The 21016-nt window shown below is 42.1% G+C and overlaps 1 protein-coding gene across 1 annotated transcript in view; it reads right to left on the bottom strand.

Moving 5' to 3' along the window:
* The window catches only part of NDUFAF5 (NADH:ubiquinone oxidoreductase complex assembly factor 5), a 46595-nt gene that overhangs the window by 5514 nt on the left and 20065 nt on the right, over positions 1-21016 (bottom strand). The window contains exons 4-8 of the mRNA XM_075267387.1: positions 7857-7904; positions 6452-6555; positions 4076-4115; positions 1944-2141; positions 1342-1402 (exon numbers count right to left, since the gene is read on the bottom strand). Of these exons, the coding sequence (XP_075123488.1) occupies positions 1342-1402; positions 1944-2141; positions 4076-4115; positions 6452-6555; positions 7857-7904 (451 nt within the window). The remainder of the gene's footprint in view (positions 1-1341; positions 1403-1943; positions 2142-4075; positions 4116-6451; positions 6556-7856; positions 7905-21016) is intronic.

Below are 21016 nucleotides of genomic sequence, written 5' to 3'. Positions count from 1 at the left end.
ATAACGATCACTACCAATCAGCATATAGACCACAGTATATCAGTTTATTAACAATGACTATTCAGTCCATACATATCATGATGTAGGCTAATAATCCCACATAAATAATACTGGCTTCAATGGTTTAGAGAAATGCTTTATTGTGTTCGGGACAAACAGATTGCAGTGTTCTGCTGGTTACACAGTTATCCAAACTGGGCCAGATCTATCACAATTATTTCTGCTTGTTATGACCGATATTACAATATTATTTTGGAACACACATACTTAGTAGCCATCTGCTCTGACATCCCTGATACTCAGATATGCTACAAAGTTGTGCAAGAATGTCATAAACTATTTCATAGACACAGAAGTCCAACACCGTGACCCATAGCAACTTGACAAATTCGCTATATTTTACGTCTGGTTACCATAGTGAGATAGTGGACTACTTAATTCCATATTATTAACCACTTACCAACTGGTCCAAGTAAAGACAAGGCCGTCTACAATGTGGTAGTTTGCAGGACTGCCATATATTTACAGTCCTACTAAAAATGAAATCCCCATACAGCGACATTGATGGAAATTAATTGATGGCTCTTACAATGCAGAATAAAATGTGTTTTAATGATTATGGACATCAGAAGCGGCTCCAAACAGCTGATATAGGCAGGGGGTAGTTGTTGGCACCCCACTGGAAAGATATCGATGGCCTATCCCAGGGAAGAAAGGATAGGCCAGAAAAAGAAAGTTTCTGCTCAACCTCTTTAATAAACGTCAATCATCCGCTCCTCACACAACCATCTCCAAGATTTCTCTCGTGCATCCCCCATACTCTGGAACTCCTTACCAAGACACATAAGACTGACCCCCACAATCACAGGCTTCAAGAAGGCCCTGAAGACTCACCTATTCAGGAAGGCCTACACCCTCCAATAACACTATCACCGCACTGCCATCTGTACAGTCTCCCCCTCTCCTTCTGTCTCTACCCCCCTTCCCTCATAGATTGTAAGCCCTCGCGGGCAGGGCCCTCTACTCCACTGTGCCACTGTTAGTATTATATCTACCTGTATATTCTGTGTACTGTATGTAACCCCCAAATGTAAAGCACCATGGAATTAATAGTGCTATATAAATAAACAATAATAATAATAATAATCAGTCATATATATCTCAAAATGGTGCCATTAAAAAAAAAAAAAAAAAAAGTCATCCCACAAAAATCAAGCCCTGGTATGACTCTGCCGACAAGATGTGGCTTTTAACAATGAGTGATACCAAGGCTACAACAGGGTGCAGTCCTGAGAAGGTTAAACTAATAGTCATACAATACAAAACCAAGTGTGAACTTACCTTGTAAATCTTTCATCAGCTCGAACATTCCAGGATAGTGAACCTGAATTTCATCTGTATCCTGCACAGAGACCCCCGTTACTAGGTGCACACAAGGCGCTAAGCCTCAGACTGAATGACTGGGTGTTCTCCCCTCTTCTATCATGTCCACAGTCGATATATCACACCGTGACGCTTTATGACTTATAGATGCGGTGCTAGGGTTAAAGAGGTGGCCAGTTCCCATGAGCAATATAACTTTATAGGTACGCCATCTACAGCTATTCTATGTCTATATAATGAATGGCATAGAGCAGACGAAATGTAACCGCCATAAAACATGTGCCTGTACAATCAGATGGTGAGCCTCCCTCAATAAACCTTCCTGAACAGCAATAGAAGGAAGGAAACATTCAAGAACTTTGTCTTCGTGTCTAGAGAGATGGATGGATGTAGGTGCGGGTCCCGGCAATTTACCACACTGCCTGTACAGTATATCTGCCGTGAAGGTTTATGGTGGGAATATTCTATGTCCGGGTGGTTATCGTCCCAATGTAAAAGGCTGCCGTGTAGCAATTTTATATGGCACGTTGTCTCCATAGAGAAGATTATGACTTACTTACCACAGTTAACATGTTAAAGCCAGCTCTCCCCATCAGATTCCCCAAGTCATTGACAGCCGTGAATGGCGACACGTGTGGAGAGAATCCGCCTTCTCTTTCAATCTCGGCCAGCTGCAGTGAGCAGCGGAGCTCATAGAGCGTTTCTCCACCAAACATGGCCCCAATGAAGACACCATCATTCTTAAGTACCCGAAAAATCTAGAAGACATAGGAAAGAAAAACTCATGGGGAATACTAAGGCAAGACAAAAAAATTAAAAATAGATGTATTCTTGACTCTCTCTTTAGTTTCCAACGCTGCCTCTAATATGGACGCTATCACCTATAATGCAGTCACTGACCCTTGAACCTATAAGGGCTAGTTCACACTGGGCCAAAGGGGTGGATTTTGACAGCGGAATCCACATCATAATCAGCCCCTTTACAATGGTGGTCTATGGAGACCACTAGCATTCCGCCTGAAGAAGCGAGCTGCCCTTTCTTCAGGCAGATTCCGTGGCCCGCTGAGCGCGCTTCCGCCTGGCAGCCGCAACTTCCGGCGTCGGCCTATTCATTTGAGCCGACTCCGGGGTGGGGGAAGCCGCGACCACGACATTGTGGCAGGCGGGTTTTGACCATATTTTGACTTGGCTCCCCAAGTCAAAATATGGTCAAAATCCGCCCCACCGCCCCCCGTGTGAACAAGCGCTGAGACTACCTCACAAGACATGCAGTCTATGAGTTAGGAGAAATGCCAGGCAGGACATGCAGATTGGTTTCCGTGTGTCATCCGAGGTTTTCACCGCCCATATTTCACCCTGCTCCATATTCTACGGCTCTTCAATTTGGCCTGGACACACTGTGTGTATGAGCCCAATGAAATGTATGGGTCCGTACTTTTATCCGCAGTTGCAGATATAACGTATGGTCATGTGCATGAGGTCTAAGAAAACTATTTACTGTCTTCATGTAACATGGGTAGGCCGGAGCGGAACTAGTTCTGGGTCTATTTTATTGTGGTATGTAAATACAGCTTAAAGGGGTTTTAGACCCCAATGTGTTTTTTGTACTGATGAGGGATCTACAACTAAGGTTCTCTAGAATCTGATTGGTGGGGGTCTGACAACTGGAACCTGCACTGCTCAGCTGATACGGCTGTCTCTGGGCACTGGTGTACTGGATCGTGCTCCTATTTAAGTAATAGACACAAAGCTGTGTCCCTGTGCGCCGCATAGTGGTGGCTCCAGGGTACTGCAGCTCTGTATCCACAGCTGCTGCAGGACCTGTCCAGTACAGTAACTCCCAATGCCCAGAGGAAGAGGGATCAGCTGAGCGGTGAGGTGTCCAGTTGTCAGAGCCCCACAGATCACATACTGATGATATATCTGGTGGATGGTTCATCTCATCTGCATATAGAAACTACTACCTGGGAGTGGAAACCAAACAACAAAAGCTGCATTTACCTTATATGTCATTAGCTCATAATAAAGCAATATTCACTGGATCATTGACAGAATTATTTTACCCCTGCTGGACATTAAGATGAATAAATTGCACCACTCCAAGATGTCAATATCGAATTCTGGGGCAGAATTGACCTTTTTAACAGTTTTTCGGTGGAATTGGTGATTTGCAACTATTTAAAGGAGTTATACGGTTACATCTGTAGTTCTGAGACAGCATTGTACTCGGTAATGTTTGCATACAGTGGGCGCCGCTGCTCACTAGCTGTACAAACTGGGGTAGCGATTGTAGGTACTGCAGCCTTGTCCCATTGAAGTCTATAGGGCAATGCTGCAGTACCTAGACTCGCCACTACACTTTGTATGGCGAGTGAGCAGCACAGTTTGTAGTATGTAAATGTTACAGAGATCTGCGCTATCGTGGTAAAGATAATTTGCAGGAATCCCTGGGATCGCAATAAACCTATGGGTCAGATTTGTATATGGTGCAGTCAACTACTTGCTATAGTGCTCGTACACTTGGATGGCAATACCGAATCGGATGCAGCTTCCAGAAACAAAGCAAGAATTAAAGGGATGGGTCTTGTCTTTAATCCAAAATTTTGACTTAAAAATAAATAAATATTGAAATGTCCACTTATCGCTTCCTAAAATGATAATAAATAAAAATAATAAGAAAAAAAATCCAAACCTCTTGAAATGCCCTAGGCAGATCGTTCACCCAGTGTAAACTGCAAAAAAAACACATAAAACAAATAACACAAAATACATGAGGTGTAATCAAATTATTATTGAAATTTTAAGAACAAATAGGATAATGTGAAACTGTTGCATAACAGTCTCATGAGCCACAATATGCATAAAAAGGAGGGCAAAACCCAATGGAGGTCAAATCAATAGGTCATACAAAAACAAACAGCTATGGAAAAGAAAGAAACAGAAACGAAAAACTAACGGGGACACATGACAACATAAAAAGGACACGACATCACAAAATACATTAGAATAAATAAATTTTTTTTTTTTTTTAAATGAAACAAATGAAAAGGAAAACTTCAGAAGGAGGCAGCGGAGAATGAAAAGTTCAAGCCAGAAGGTGTTGGAGGTCAAGCCTAGATCTTCAAAAGCAGCTGTCAAAGGGGTTGTCCCATCACAAGGATCCTATCTATACTGCTAGTTTATGTGGATTTAAGACTTTTCCTAAATGCATTGCTTTATCAAAACTGCTTTGTTTGGCCGCTATCTTAATTTATTCACTTCATTGTTTACACTCCGTTTCTATGGCCCTTGGGATTATCTGCTCATTTGTCAAGTGATGTAGCTGCTCTCAGGGAGTGGGAGGGGCTGGGAGTAGCTCTGAGCTGTTTGTGTCTGATAAGTAGCGGAGCTTCTCAGATAGGGGAGGTGAGAGCTCCGGAATTTCTGAACTCTTATCAGTCGGTTTAATTGAATTTGGCTGATAAGGGCTGAGATAGGGAGTCCCTTACCTCTGTATGTAATGCAAACTGACTCAAATCCAGCTCTGCTACATCAGCTTCACACTGTGGTAATTCATTTACAACCAATCCCGTGCAAGTGAAACCCCGCCCACCTATGTGCTGAGAAAAGCAGGAAGCGAAGAGAGCACAACAGCCTGCAGGTTAGTGAACAATATGGAAAGATCTAGATCTGGCAGTACCTGAATGGCCCGCTTCTAGGAAAGGGGAGTTAATAGTGCAAAGGAGGGCTGGTTTAACCACAGGACAATAGTGGGGGTCACCTCACCTGACCCAATCTGATAGAGCTGGACTGTCCCACATTTTTGGAGCTGTCCTGCTCTTTTGGGCAGCCGGCACAAATTTCAACTCTGTGTTCTTAAGATACAGACAGAATTGAATATAATGGTGAATCATCTCCATGCTCCAATATTCAGCCTTTAGCTGGTGATGTCTACAGCAGGGAGGAGTGGTGACCACTGAGCCATAGACATCATTGCATGCAGGTTCGTGGGAACAGGGTTAAAATAAAATAAAATATATATATATATATATATATATATATATATATATATATATATATATATATATTTGTATTTAATAGTGACTGAGGGGTCAGAGGAACTTATGTGGGGGTTACTTAAAGGGACATTAAATTATATGTTTAGGGGACCCACCAATCTATTAAAACAGCCCTGACACAAAGTCAATAATAGCATGGCTCCTGGGGGCAATAAGCACCAGCATACGCAACAACAGCAGCAAGTAATGAGAATAGGAGCATGAGGAATAAGGGTGCCAGGAAAAAGTAAGGAGGATTTCATAATGGATGGTGGATTCAGGTCAATGGGACAGAGACTGAACTGTCATCATGTCAGGACAGTTTTTGTACATGGAGATACACAGACTGAGACTGTGACTTTAAGACAATAACCAAAGGAAACTATCTAGGTGCTGATCTAGGATGGGATGGAGAGGTCTTGGTGAACTTGAGGCGACTGGACCACAACTATGTCACCAAATGGACATGTTGTGAAGTTAGTTAAATAGAGTCTGTCACCAGATCAGCCCTATGAAACTATAAGCACATTCAGATAGCTGGATTTCACAGGAATAAAGTACTTTTTTCTGCTTCTTGATCAGTCCCTCCATTCCTAAGGTATTACGTTTTTTTCTGATATGCTAATGAGCTGTTTGGTGCAATGAGGGTATCACCGGGTCTCTCATTGCACCAAAGCTCTATACTTTCCAGCCACCAATCCCTCCGTCCCTGCTATGATGAACTCCGGCTATCTGACTGTACTTCTTGTTCGACATGGACTATTCTGATGACAGACTCCCTTTAAGTTTACAGTGATGTGAAAAAGCATTTTCCCCCTTAGAGATTTCTGTTGTTTTTGCGTTTTCATCATACTTAAATTTTTCATATTATGAAACAATATATAAATATGGGATACATAAAGAAATCTTGGGGCAAAGGGGGGGCAAATACTTTTTCACAGCACTGGAATCAACGTCTCCTTCCTGTAAACGTATAGGCCACGTATATAAACTGGTAGAAATCTTGTATTATAATGAATTAATGTGGATACCTTAAACTGCTGACCACAAGGTCAAACGTATTCTCCTTAAACGGCAGGAACTCTTCGTCTGCTATTACATTTACTGTTGGGATTTCAGAGGCTGCGCAGTTTTTCTAGAGATATAAAGAATTACAAGAATTGATGAAAATTGTGTGGACGGCAACAAAAGTCTCGTGTGATTGTACAAGTGGCTCACGTGTCATTTTAGGCCAATTTTGTTTCTTTTTGTCTGACAAATATCAAGAACATAATAATACCCTGATATTACTTATATCGCTGTGTGGGTAAAAAGATTCCTAATATTTTGGCTAGAAAAAAAATCCAAATCTAGCTGTTACAGATATAAGGCCTCATGTACACGAGTGAGTGCGCTGTCCGAGGTGGGACCGATTTTGCAGTAGAGTGCACTTGGGTTACCCTAGAATAATGAAGATCATTAAGTGCACTGGCAGCTCTACCTGTTTATAGGGATCAGTTTTTAGCTCTATAACCTCCAGAGGGCACAGAATATTTTATGTTATTGATTTTAAAAAATAAAATAAAATAGATATCCTACTTTTGTTAGTAATTCCTCATTGATGAGGACTTTCACCATCTCCAAAAAGTCCAGATCTTTACATCACTGCTGCTCCACTGGTTTGGGTACAACCAGATTTTTTTCTCTAGCTCCCTCCTTTGTTGAATAATCAGTGCAGGTAGTTTTGGTGCCTGATATGTTATTTAGTCTCTGTACTGTCAGGTGCATGGTGTCAGGCAGGAGCAGACAAGGGGTGCGATTCTGATCTCTGACACTGGCTGCCTCTGATTGGAGATCTGAATCACACCCTCTGCCTGACACCGCCCACCTAACATTACAGAGCTTAAATGGCACCCAAACTACCTGCACTTGTTGCTCAGGAACCATGAGGGCTACAGAAAGAATATCAACTGCGCCAGAATCAGTGGAGCAGCACCTGATGCGGAGAACTACAATTGGTGAAGGTGGTGAAAGGTCCTGTTTTAGCTTCAAAGTTTCTCAAATGGGAGCCAGCATGTCATATTTTGAATGTATGTCTAGACAGGGAGCTAGGAGCTATGTATCAATAAAATAACCTCAAATATCAAAGATATTAAGACATTTATCAGCAAGGAATCTTGGATTTATAAAGGACAAGATGATAACTGGTGGAGACTAATTAGAAAAATAAGTTCCAACTTCGTCTCCTGAACTGGTTGCGTCTTCTTGGATTCGCAGAGCTCCCACTTTCTTTGCCTTGGTATATGATAACCCCTTGGCATGTTATAGATACATTAGATTCTCTATGGAATGGACTACGACCAGTTACAGACTCGTGGATTCTGCGCTGTGTGAATAGGATTTACAGGCGGCTGTTTTTGTATCTTAAGTAAACATAAAGGGCGATGTCTCTCTTACCAGCGCCTTCTCAGACATGTCGGCTTGGACTAATCTTTCTACCGTTTCCTACAAATAAAAGCAGAACAGGTCCATGAATTTCCAGTCCATACAAGTCTCCAAATATACAGCTCCTATAAATATAGTGTTGATAAGAACTGCCCACATAAGCAGAAAAAAAGACGAAACCCCATGTATCAGCCACACTTGCAGTGTTATTTCACTTTCCCAATAGTCTATGGCATTTTTCCAAGCAGTCGGCAGTATCTCAGGCCGTACATCACAGTATGAGTCAGCCTTGGTCATGTTTAGTACCAGCATTCCTGCACACACATATTTTATGGGGGTAATAACACACAGATATCAGCCATTATGCACAAACAGCAGCCGAGGAACGTTCAACCTCGCAGCAAAATTAGGATTCATAATGCAGCTCTATAGACACAAGTGGAAATTCCAATCACAGTGCATTGTGCAACTTTATTTAGGCATGTGATAGATTACTAGGTTTAATGCCGGGGATGGGAGAAGCGCTGATGCCTTCTGACAAGACTTAGAACCCAGCATGGTGGTAAATATGTCTCCGAATGCGGCCGCAGAGACATCTGTGCTTATTGATTGTCTGTCTGCACAGGTACGGCTCACAGAATGGCATCAGTTTAGGGGTTTGTGGAAAGATAACTTTCCACCGAATTCTCTAAGAATGACAGGAATAAAAATGCTGAGGACGAGCACATCTACAATCTTCAAATCTGGATTATATATATATATATATATATATATATATATATATATATATATATATATATAAAAAAGAGGATTAATTGGGTTGCACAAAGGGTTAAAAAAGTAAACCGAGCATTACTTACCTTTCTACTTTCTCTAGGCTATGCGTACATTGTTGTCATTGAAGTCTATTGTTCTGATCCATCATAGGATCAAAGCATCAGACTGAGACACCAATAGAATGAATGATGGAGATGGCAGAGAAAGTCGTACCGGCAGGAATATGTCTTAGGAAAGTTTTTAGTAGAAAAGTAAACCAGAAGAAAGAAAGTTTCCATGTTCTTTTTAACATTGCAGTGAATGGAGATGGATGTTGACGGGTGATCTGTCCCTCAGAGTGAGTTGCTCTGATCCTATAACTAATCAGAACAATGATAGCAGTGTGAACGTAGCCATACTGCGTCCCCGCTGGTCTCTACTTCCCATTCATGTCTTGACATACAAAATATACCATCTCAGCTGATCATTTTTAATGCGGCTCCAGGTCCAGGGCTGTTAAGTGCAACAGCTGGTGCAGATGCAAGAACAGTTCTTAAAGGAACCCTGTGGGATCCCTTGTGGACCCTCGTGTTCCAGCATGTATACTATAGCTCCATTCACACAGGGGACTGAAACATCCCTGTCCGCATAATCACTGAGTGTCCCAAGGATCGCACCTAATATATGGATAGGTGATAAACGTTGTGTATGTGAAAATGACTTAAGGGTTACATACATGATATTAACAGGGTATATAGTATGACCTATATCTATATCACCTATTCTATAGATCATGAATATCAGATCAGTGGGGGTCTGGATCTGCATGGAGTTTCTCCCTGTGTTTGTATGGGTTTCCCCTGGGTACTCCGGTTTCTTCCCACATGCCAAAAATACATATTAAGGTAAATTCCTATAAAACATTTAACCCTTGAGCGGCAGCCACTAACTTCCCTACTCCATAACGCTCCCTGGCCTTTGAGTCTCTTTGTGACAAATGTCTGTCATTGTCACTGATACATAGCATGGAGATGTCTGCTTACTGCTGATCTACAACTGAAAACAGCTGATCGATAGGGGTGACAGGTTTGACCCCCACCAATTTGATACTGACGCCCTATGCTTAGGATAGATCATCAATATTTTTCACCTGGAAATCTCCTTTAATACACTGCTTTGCACAGAGATGGGACATTTTTCGACCTACAGTAAAGCAACTATTTTTTCCAAAATTACTGAACATTTTTTTTATTTCTAAATGTAGATTGTGAGCCCCTATAAATATGTCTTTGTAGTATGGGAGGAAACCCACGCAAACACGGGGAGAACATACAAATTCTTAGTGGATCTTGTCCTTGGCAGGATTCGAACCCAGGGCTCCAGCGCTGCAAGGCTGCAGTGCTAATCACTAAGCCACCGTGTTGCCCCCAAAATTAATGAACATTTTATTCATCAGATTATTATAGAATAACCTGTAAAATGGGGTTATAGCCAAACCTACAGAGCTTCAATATGACCTGGTTTGTGATACGTAGAAGTTGTGCTATAAGTTTATTGAACTTGTCCGGTCACATTCTACGGCCTCTCTACATCATACCTTTGTATACAAGTACAAAGCTCCCAGCATACATACTATGTATATTGGTAGGACTTCATTCCATACCCCATTGTATGCCGCAGGATATGACGCAGCCTTGAATCAGAGGTATATATTGGGAGATCAGTATGTATGTGGAATGGAGGACCATAGTGTGATAGTAATAGAGAGTTTTACCCTTAGTTCAAATCTGCGTTTGCTAATCCGTTTGGGGAGTCCACATGGGGACCCCCTGAACAGACTATCGAACGCACTGGCAAGCGGTGAGCAGTGAGAGCACATGGACCCCATAGACTATAATGGGGTCTGTGTGCTTTTACTGCACACCGCTTGCCAGTGCGTTTGGTATTCCGTTTGGGGGGGTCCTCATGCGGACTCCCCCGAACAGTGTACCAATGCAGATGTGAACCAGGCCTGACTAAAACAGGTGTAACGACCTATGTAGGAGACGGCTGTCAGGGTCATAAATGTTGTAACATAATGTCAGAATATCAAACCACCCCAAAACATCCTTTTTCTGCCCATGGTTTGTGCCTAATGTTGAAGTTTATCTCAATCCAAGTAAATGGGGCAGAGTTCCTATGTCAAACCCAGCCCATGCAAAAAAGCGTTGCAGTTTTTCTTGGGGAAAAGCATCCCATTCCTTCTAATCCCAATCTCCCTCTAAGTCCCTGAACCATCCTACAGCCCATTCTGATTTTGGTTGGCTTCATATCAAACACCTAAGGGGCGTCAGAAAGCGGCACAATTACAAGACCAAAAAAATCTGCAGCAAAATTGTGTGTATATAGATGTGGTATTTGTTGTCATTTTCCTACAACTGCAGACAAAATTTTGCATACGATAAAAATGGAGTGTATTGAGAAATGTGAGAAATATAAGACTAAAAATACATGAACATAAGTGATTTAATTGCCTTGCTCTTTGCGGATCAGTGGTTACGTGCACCTGCACCACCTCCTTTATCCTATTTCTTGCTCCCTTTACTTTAAATGAGTGCTACAGACTGCAAACAGGGGAAAAAGCTGATTTTTGCTACACAGCTTGCTCCAATACTCTGGAGCTGCTTAGCCAGTGTGCAGACACTAAACAATGCTGCTTATTCACGGACAAACGCCAAAAGCAATGTGATGTATGGAAAGCAGGCCAGCAGATGGTAAATGATATGCAACAGCTATGCATATGAGCATTGCTATAGACAACTGGAGCTCGGGGGGGAAGAGTACATAGGACTTCAGATGTAAATCAAGATGAAAAAAAAAGTCACGACGATAAAAAATCCAAGCTAAAATAAAATATAGAAGTAATACAAAAAGTGTCACGCTTCTAAAATACAAGGCGAGCCTGCAAATGTGCAGTAAATTATATTACCTATTAGCTATGTTTTATAACGGCTATGCCAACAAAGGGAAAATGAAGCCCAGCGGTGAAGCTATTTAGCATCCATGACAAGGGCGACTTGGCATCTCTACTGGCAAACAAGATTTTATCAGTGAATGACTATAGCAGAATGGATTCCAGGGAGCGTGGAAACAAAAAAGTGAGAATCTATCGAGTTCCAGGCAAGGTGATTTCTTTCCACTTGTTTTCGGGTGCGATTTGCCAGACGTGCCATGAATCTGCTCTGAACTGTGCAAGTAACTGCTGCGCCTCTTCTGTGGCAAACCGTAGTCCCTCATTTATAACATCAGTAAAAACGTCAAGCGTCTCGGTGAACAGCTTGTCTCCCGCATTTAGGGATGGATTAGAGGACCCACAGCAGCCAGCGAGTGGGTGTACATTCATTTGACATCTGTGACAGAATCTGCAGCTAGCTCAAGCAGAAACGGCGATGTTAATGGCCGGTAGGAGGCAGAGAGTCGCGTCCGTCCATCTCGCAGGGAATGTGTCACAAAACTCATTTTACTGTTATTAATTAAATATAAAAAAAAAAAACTGAAGAAGAGAAATGTATTAAATTTATTTGGACTCTAGTTATATTATATATTTTATAGCTGTTTTATATATTTAATATAAAAATAAACTTCCTTGGCAGCCATGTTGGAGACTCATACTTCCTCCCGACATTGTTTTTATAAGCAGCACAGCAGTTTGCTTTATGGTAACTGGTAGAGATGAGCGAACACTGTTCGGATCAGCCGATCCGAACAGCACGCTCCCATAGAAATGAATGGAAGCACCTGTGACGCTGACTTTGCCGGCGGCCGGTCGCCGTGCCAGGTGCTTCCATTCATTTCTATGGGTGCGTGCTGTTCGGATCGGCTGATCCAAACAGTGTTCGCTCATCTCTAGTAACTGGGAGTTAACTGCTTAAAGGGGTATTCACACGTCGCATACTCACCAGTCTTCACTGCTGTAAAATCTTCTTTCTTCCTGGTTTCTTACGTCATTTGGTGGGAGGGGTTTCACGTGCAACCTGCCGTTTAGCTCCGCCCACCACATAGCGTGATCCTATGGGGCGGCTGAAGGACCTGTGATGTCATCAAAGGTCCTCAAACAACACTATATGTACAATATTGGACTATGAAGTACAGGCAGCAGCAACTCCATTCTGTGTTACATACAGAGACTGCCTGTCTCTGCCATAATGAACACAATTGAATTAGCTAGTCTGATAACTGGGAGAACAGAAGACGAGTTCTGAAATGAAAGCAGCTCCTCTCCCCTATCTGAGAGCAAGGAGGTAGGTCATGTGGTGCAGACACAGGAATAGCTAGATACACAGGCTCGCTCCCTGCACTTAGCCCCTCCTCCCTCCCCCCTGAGAGCAGCAGATACATCACTTGACTTTTGAGCAGATAAGTCAAGGGCTGTGTCAATAATGAATTGAATAAAGTAAGATAGTGGACAAACAAAGCAGTTTTGCTGAAGCAGTGTATTTAGGAAAAGTCTTACATCCACATTAACAAGCAGTATAGATAGGATCCTTCTGACGGGACAACCCCTTTAAAGGGAACCGGCCAGGGCAATTTGGGACACCAACCCACCCATGAACAGGGGTTTAGTATCCCAAATCACACTGTTTTAAATCCATCCAGGCCCGCATTTAAAAAAACAAAACAAAAAACCTTTATACTTATGTAGAGAATAGTCCGGTAAGTCTCATTAAAATCCTCTATGGTGCTCTCGACTCACAAGGACATACACCCTGGCTTCACTGCACAAGTTCTTGAGGTACAGCGCTTGTGCAGAACTGCATCGGCACGAGGAGTAGAGCGGATGGTTTAGTGTCTAAGATCATCATGACGGATTCCCTTTAAAGGGATTTTCTGGCCCTAAATTGATTTTTTCATACCAATGTCCTATTCACAGGATAATTCATCAGTATGAAGAAAAGGTAAAAAATTCCGCTCGTTTTTACCTTTTCTTCATATTGTTTCAACCTACCTGAGTCCGTATGGTATTCCTGCTCCTGGATTGAAGGTCACATTGCTATTTATATGGTGAGCTGAAAAACATACTTTTTTTGTGCAATAATTCATCAGTATATGATCTGTGGGGGTCTAACACTAAGAGCCCATGCAGATCAGCTGTCCCGGTAGCTTCAGGGCACTAGAAGATACAGCAATAGTAGAAGAGTATGTCTATAACTTAACATAAAAAACCAGTACACCCCTCTAGCTCAATGGGACTTCATTTATAATAGTAAGGTCAATTTAAAGCATACTTGGCAACATTTGACTTTTCCTACCTGGGAGAACAGTGCGTCCAAGGCCATGTTCTAATTGGTGTAATGGCACCCCCATATTTTGTGTTAAATGATCTGGGAGGTTTGCCGCCTCTTCCAGGAATCTGAGCGGTCACTCCTCCTTTTAGGAGTCTCTAGGACGTTCCTGGAGAGTTAGCAAGTATGCTTGAAAATGTTGAATGAGAATAAATAATTTTTTTTTAAAAAAAGCCGTTTTGTTTTCCCCCAAAGACGGCGCCACGCTTGTCCACAGGTTGTGTGTGGTATTGCAGTTCAGTGCATCTATTTCAATGGAGCAGACACAACCCATGAACAGGTATGGAGCTGCTTTAGGACGACTTTACTAATAATCCGGGACAACCCATTTAAGGATATGGACATTTTTTTGCCTTCCGGACCCCACCAGTAATACCTGGATACGGTGACTCTGATGTCACTGTTTTTTGTTCGTTGCTAGACAAGTATTTTTAGGCATCTTTTGAAGAACCAGTAAACTTTTATTTATTTCACTATGCATGAAATAATTCTGATTTTATTGCCTCTATTCCATGGGCGGCCGCTTATGGTTATTGGGATATCAAGTATATGTTGTTATTTCCAGATATGGGATGTTTTTACCCTTATCCTTTCTGCTCCCCTTATATATGTCAGTAGTGGAGACCACTTACTGTGTGATGGCCCATGGGAGGACGGCTGTGACTGACAGCCGCGTCTCTGCAGCAATGGCAAGAACTACACAGAGCTGTCACCGAGGTGAGTCGGAATAATAACATTCACAGCCACACATTGCACCTATGACCGGGGATTTATTTTTTCGATATCTGCATCTGTATGTGTGAAGCCTTGAGAACACATTGTACATTTAATGAGATTTATTTCAGAACATTTTTTTTTTTTTTTTGCATAAAAAAAAAGAGTGAATCCTAAATAAAATAAATATATATATGATAGAATTTTTATACATATATATCAAGAAAAAGATGCCCTGATGATGTCACTGATGATGATGGGACCAGCCCATAGGTGGACAGGTGAATCTGTTGGTGGGTCCCCAAACTTTACCATTGGGCCCTAGGGACCACAGTCCAACAGTGATTAAAATCCAACCACTAGTGAAAGTCTCTATATGAGGACTTCCTAAGGAGTCACACAACATGAAAGTCTATGAGCCTGCTACTGATTTTGAGATGTATTCTGTCCCAGATCAGCGGCAGATTCCATCATGATTCTGCCACCCATTGTATTCAATGGGAAGCAAGAATTGTAGCAGGACACATAAAACAGATAAGCGTCCTGCTTCATCTTACCTCCAGGATCCCCACTGATAAGGCCCATTCATCTGGGCTTCAACAACGTCAGAAAACCGCTCTGCATCGTCATTCCAGCGCAGTGAGCAGAGAATGGAGGGGAATCCGATATGGACGACAGTCACATGACAATTCCATTTTTTCACGTTTGGCAGTCATGTGACTAAAACCCTAAAGCATTTGTTGACCGTCTATGCTTCTGGTTATGAAAAGGAAAAAGTCAAGATGCAGATGACCTATCATTAGGCTATCAGATGAATGGCTGTCTAAGTCTCGGCACTCGTAGCCACTTAGTACCGATCGTACATGATACTGCAGCATTGTACCATTCAAGGACTAACCTGTAATCCATGGCCTATCCTAAGACTATCCTAATCCTGTTATAGCCCCTTTCACATGAAAAACCCAAAGTACAGTAAGAAAATGTAAAACAGCCTAAAAATATCATATTTAACAATTTACGCAATTCTAAAATGCAATAAAGATGGCGGTTCACTTTAATGACAGAGGACATAACTGTAATACTACTATGTATTAGGTTGTTATTTCTCTAGATAGAATACAAAAAATGGTCAAGAACCCCCCCGCAATTATAAAGGCATAAATTAAATAAAAAAGCATTGACGCTACAATTCCAATAGTTTTTTGATTTTTTTTTGCTTCTTTAATTTCTTATACTGCAGTGACACCTGCTGGTTGTATTCAGTATTTTCCCTAAATAATGGATATTTTATACCATAGTGGGATCGAATCCCTTTGACAAAAAGCAGGGAGACCATTCCAGGTAGAAATACATAGGGATAGAAGCCCGGTCTGCCTAGAGAATCCACTCACAAGGCAGCTCTCATTTCTTTTATTGCTCTTGTATAATGGGAACTGCTAATATTGCCGAAATGGGAAATAAAGACAGTAGACATTTTCATAAATCTGCTCAGGGATCGAAGAGCAAAAGTAATGGGATTTATGTGGTCCTGGTGGGTTTGGGGCAGGACTTAAATGTACAGATTTTCACCGTGCGGTATGAGTGTGTATGCCAGGAAGAACACATGCTATACAGCTTGAGCATATCCATACAGCTCCATTTGCCCAACAGAGACCAAAAGGACCCTCTTTTGGCCTCTATTGAAAGAATGGCGCACCACTGAGAAAACTAGTGTAATACAGTATTGGAAAAAGCACACAAATGCAATGGAGCCTTATAATCCACATCAATAAGAGGCTGGAGACGTATAGTGATGAAGAGAATAAAAACACCTAAGAAAACAAACAGCAATAGCAATAGACAAGGTCAAAAATCGGAGCAATAAAGGCAAATACGGTAGATGTTTTAAAAGTGCAGATGTAGCCTAAAGTAACCGTGCACAATAGGAAAATGAAAGGATTGATGTGATTTTAATATTTAGGGCCAGGGCTTTACATCTTCTCTGCACTCACTTTTATATAAGATATAATAATATAATCAGCAAAAAACATCTAAGAGATATGGCATTGATTGAAGCAGACGCTCGAACAGACAAAGTGCAGCACACAGAAACCAGTTTTCAGGTAGCACAAGTGTTCAGTTCATTTAGTAAAAATTGTTCCCAAAAATTAAACTATACAACAAAATTAGCCTAAAAAAGGCAAACTACCACACAGAAGACAGCAATATTCTAAAATGTATAAATTTATTGAAAAATATTAATAAATAATGAACAAAGATTCAGAGATAAGTGGTGCAACCACACATGAGTGTAATGAAATACATACACTTAGGCTTAAATGAAAAGTCTATGCTACATACTAAGTCAATGCAATATAGAGAAAATGATCTATAGTTGCCCCATGAATTGAAAAAGGAGTATACGTTTGCTGTTTTTAGATTAATACATGGAGAAACCTAAAGAATCTAACAACTTGTTGAAGATAACAGCATCTTCATAAAATATTGCAGACAAAAAGAATATAAGCATATTGAATAATGACTTTACCTTGCATGTATATCAAACACTGGTACGCGCCCCATTTAAACTATGTTTTATTGGTCAGAAAAAGTATTGTCCCTGTTATTCAGGTATATCAGCGGAATATATAGATAGCATCATTACACAGGTTAACTTAAAGAGGACCTTTCACCATTTTGCCCACAGGCAGGTCTGTATACTGCCGGAAAGCTGACAGTGCGCTGAGTTCAGCACACTGTCGGCTTTCCCGATCTGTGCCCGGTGTGAAGAGCTTACGGTCACGGTACCGTAGCTCTTCTATGGTCAGAAGGGCGTTTCTGACAGTTAGCCAGAGATGTCCTTCTTCACAAAACAGCCAATCGCGCTATGCTGTGTGAGCCGGGAGGAACACCTCCTCCCTCTGCTCGCAGTACTCGTCCATAGACGAGCATTATCAGGGAGGGAGGGGGCGTTCCTCCTGAGTATAGTTATCTATCCTGGGAGAAGGACTCCTAGTAGTATAGTTATCTATGCCAGGAGAAGGACTCCTAGTAGTATAGTTATCTATGCCGGGAGAGGGACTCCTAGTAGTATAGTTATCTATGCCGGGAGAGGGACTACTAGTAGTATAGTTATCTATGGGAGAGGGACTCCTAGTAGTATAGTTATCTATGGGAGAGGGACTCCTAGTAGTATAGTTATCTATGCCGGGAGAGGGACTCCTAGTAGTATAGTTATCTATGGGAGAGGGACTCCTAGTAGTATAGTTATCTATGCCGGGAGAGGGACTCCTAGTAGTATAGTTATCTATGCCTGGAGAGGGACTCCTAGTAGTATAGTTATCTATGGGAGAGGGACTCCTAGTAGTATAGTTATCTATGCCGGGAGAGGGACTCCTAGTAGTATAGTTATCTATGGGAGAGGGACTCCTAGTAGTATAGTTATCTATGGGAGAGGGACTCCTAGTAGTATAGTTATCTATGCCTGGAGAGGGACTCCTAGTAGTATAGTTATCTATCCCGGGAGAGGGACTCCTAGTAGTATAGTTATCTATGGGAGAGGGACTCCTAGTAGTATAGTTATCTATCCTGGGAGAGGGACTCCTAGTAGTATAGTTATCTATGTTGGGAGAGGGGCTCCTAGTAGTATAGTTATCTATGGGAGAGGGACTCCTAGTAGTATAGTTATCTATGCCGGGAGAGGGACTCCTAGTAGTATAGTTATCTATGGGAGAGGGACTCCTAGTAGTATAGTTATCTATCCCGGGAGAGGGACTCCTAGTGTATAGTTATCTATGCCTGGAGAGGGACTCCTAGTAGTATAGTTATCTATGCCAGGAGAAGGACTCCTAGTAGTATAGTTACCTATCTATGCCGGCAGAGGGACTCCTAGTAGTATAGTTATCTATGCCGGCAGAGGAACTCCTGGTAGTATAGTTATCTATGTCGGGAGAGGGACTCCTAGTAGTATAGTTATCTATCCCGGGAGAGGGACTCCTAGTAGTATAGTTATCTATCCTGGGAGAGGGACTCCTAGTAGTATAGTTATCTATCCTGGGAGAGGGACTCCTAGTAGTATAGTTATCTATGTTGGGAGAGGGGCTCCTAGTAGTATAGTTATCTATGCCTGGAGAGGGACTCCTAGTAGTATAGTTATCTATGTCGGGAGAGGGACTCCTAGTAGTATAGTTATCTATGTCGGGAGAGGGACTCCTAGTAGTATAGTTATCTATCCTGGGAGAGGGACTCCTAGTAGTATAGTTATCTATCCTGGGAGAGGGACTCCTAGTAGTATAGTTATCTATGTTGGGAGAGGGGCTCCTAGTAGTATAGTTATCTATGCCTGGAGAGGGACTCCTAGTAGTATAGTTATCTATCCTGGGAGAGGGACTCCTAGTAGTATAGTTATCTATCCTGGGAGAGGGACTCCTAGTAGTATAGTTATCTATGTTGGGAGAGGGACTCCTAGTAGTATAGTTATCTATGTCGGGAGAGGGACTCCTAGTAGTATAGTTATCTATGGGAGAGGGACTCCTAGTAGTATAGTTAGCTATGCTGGGAGAGGGACTCCTAGTAGTATAGTTATCTATGCCTGGAGAGGGACTCCTAGTAGTATAGTTATCTATCCTGGGAGAGGGACTCCTAGTAGTATAGTTATCTATCCTGGGAGAGGGACTCCTAGTAGTATAGTTATCTATGTTGGGAGAGGGGCTCCTAGTAGTATAGTTATGTATGCCTGGAGAGGGACTCCTAGTAGTATAGTTATGTATGCCTGGAGAGGGACTCCTAGTAGTATAGTTATCTATCCTGGGAGAGGGACTCCTAGTAATATAGTTATCTATGTCGGGAGAGTGGCTCCTAGTAGTATAGTTATCTATCCCTGAAGAGGGACTCCTAGTAGTATAGTTATCTATCCCGGGAGAGGGACTCCTAGTAGTATAGTTATCTATGCCTGGAGAGGGACTCCTAGTAGTATAGTTATCTATCCCGGGAGAGGGACTCCTAGTAGTATAGTTATCTATGGGAGAGGGACTCCTAGTAGTATAGTTATCTATCCTGGGAGAGGGACTCCTAGTAGTATAGTTATCTATGTTGGGAGAGGGGCTCCTAGTAGTATAGTTATCTATACCGGGAGAGGGACTCCTAGTAGTATAGTTATCTATGGGAGAGGGACTCCTAGTAGTATAGTTATCTATGCCGGGAGAGGGACTCCTAGTAGTATAGTTATTTATGGGAGAGGGACTCCTAGTAGTATAGTTATCTATCCCGGGAGAGGGACTCCTAGTGTATAGTTATCTATGCCGGGAGAGGGACTCCTAGTAGTATAGTTATCTATGCCTGGAGAGGGACTCCTAGTAGTATAGTTATCTATGCCAGGAGAAGGACTCCTAGTAGTATAGTTACCTATCTATGCCGGCAGAGGGACTCCTAGTAGTATAGTTATCTATGGGAGAGGGACTCCTAGTAGTATAGTTATCTATGCCAGGAGAAGGACTCCTAGTAGTATAGTTACCTATCTATGCCGGCAGAGGGACTCCTAGTAGTATAGTTATCTATGCCGGCAGAGGGACTCCTGGTAGTATAGTTATCTATGCCGGGAGAGGGACTCCTAGTAGTATAGTTATCTATGGGAGAGGGACTCCTAGTAGTATAGTTATCTATCCCGGGAGAGGGACTCCTAGTGTATAGTTATCTATGCCGGGAGAGGGACTCCTAGTAGTATAGTTATCTATGCCTGGAGAGGGACTCCTAGTAGTATAGTTATCTATGCCAGGAGAAGGACTCCTAGTAGTATAGTTACCTATCTATGCCGGCAGAGGGACTCCTAGTAGTATAGTTATCTATGGGAGAGGGACTCCTAGTAGTATAGTTATCTATGCCAGGAGAAGGACTCCTAGTAGTATAGTTACCTATCTATGCCGGCAGAGGGACTCCTAGTAGTATAGTTATCTATCCTGGGAGAGGGACTCCTAGTAGTATAGTTATCTATCCTGGGAGAGGGACTCCTAGTAGTATAGTTATCTATGTTGGGAGAGGGACTCCTAGTAGTATAGTTATCTATGTCGGGAGAGGGACTCCTAGTAGTATAGTTATCTATGTCGGGAGAGGGACTCCTAGTAGTATAGTTATCTATGTCGGGAGAGGGACTCCTAGTAGTATAGTTATCTATGTTGGGAGAGGGACTCCTAGTAGTATAGTTATCTATGCCTGGAGAGGGACTCCTAGTAGTATAGTTATCTATGTCGGGAGAGGGACTCCTAGTAGTATAGTTATCTATGTCGGGAGAGGGACTCCTAGTAGTATAGTTATCTATCCTGGGAGAAGGACTCCTAGTAGTATAGTTATCTATCCTGGGAGAGGGACTCCTAGTAGTATAGTTATCTATGTTGGGAGAGGGGCTCC

The sequence above is a fragment of the Leptodactylus fuscus genome, chromosome 3 (assembly GCF_031893055.1).
Source record: "Leptodactylus fuscus isolate aLepFus1 chromosome 3, aLepFus1.hap2, whole genome shotgun sequence".
NCBI lineage: Eukaryota > Metazoa > Chordata > Amphibia > Anura > Leptodactylidae > Leptodactylus > Leptodactylus fuscus.
The sequence above is the reverse complement of the archived record's forward strand: the minus strand, read 5'-3'. Positions and strand labels throughout refer to the sequence as shown.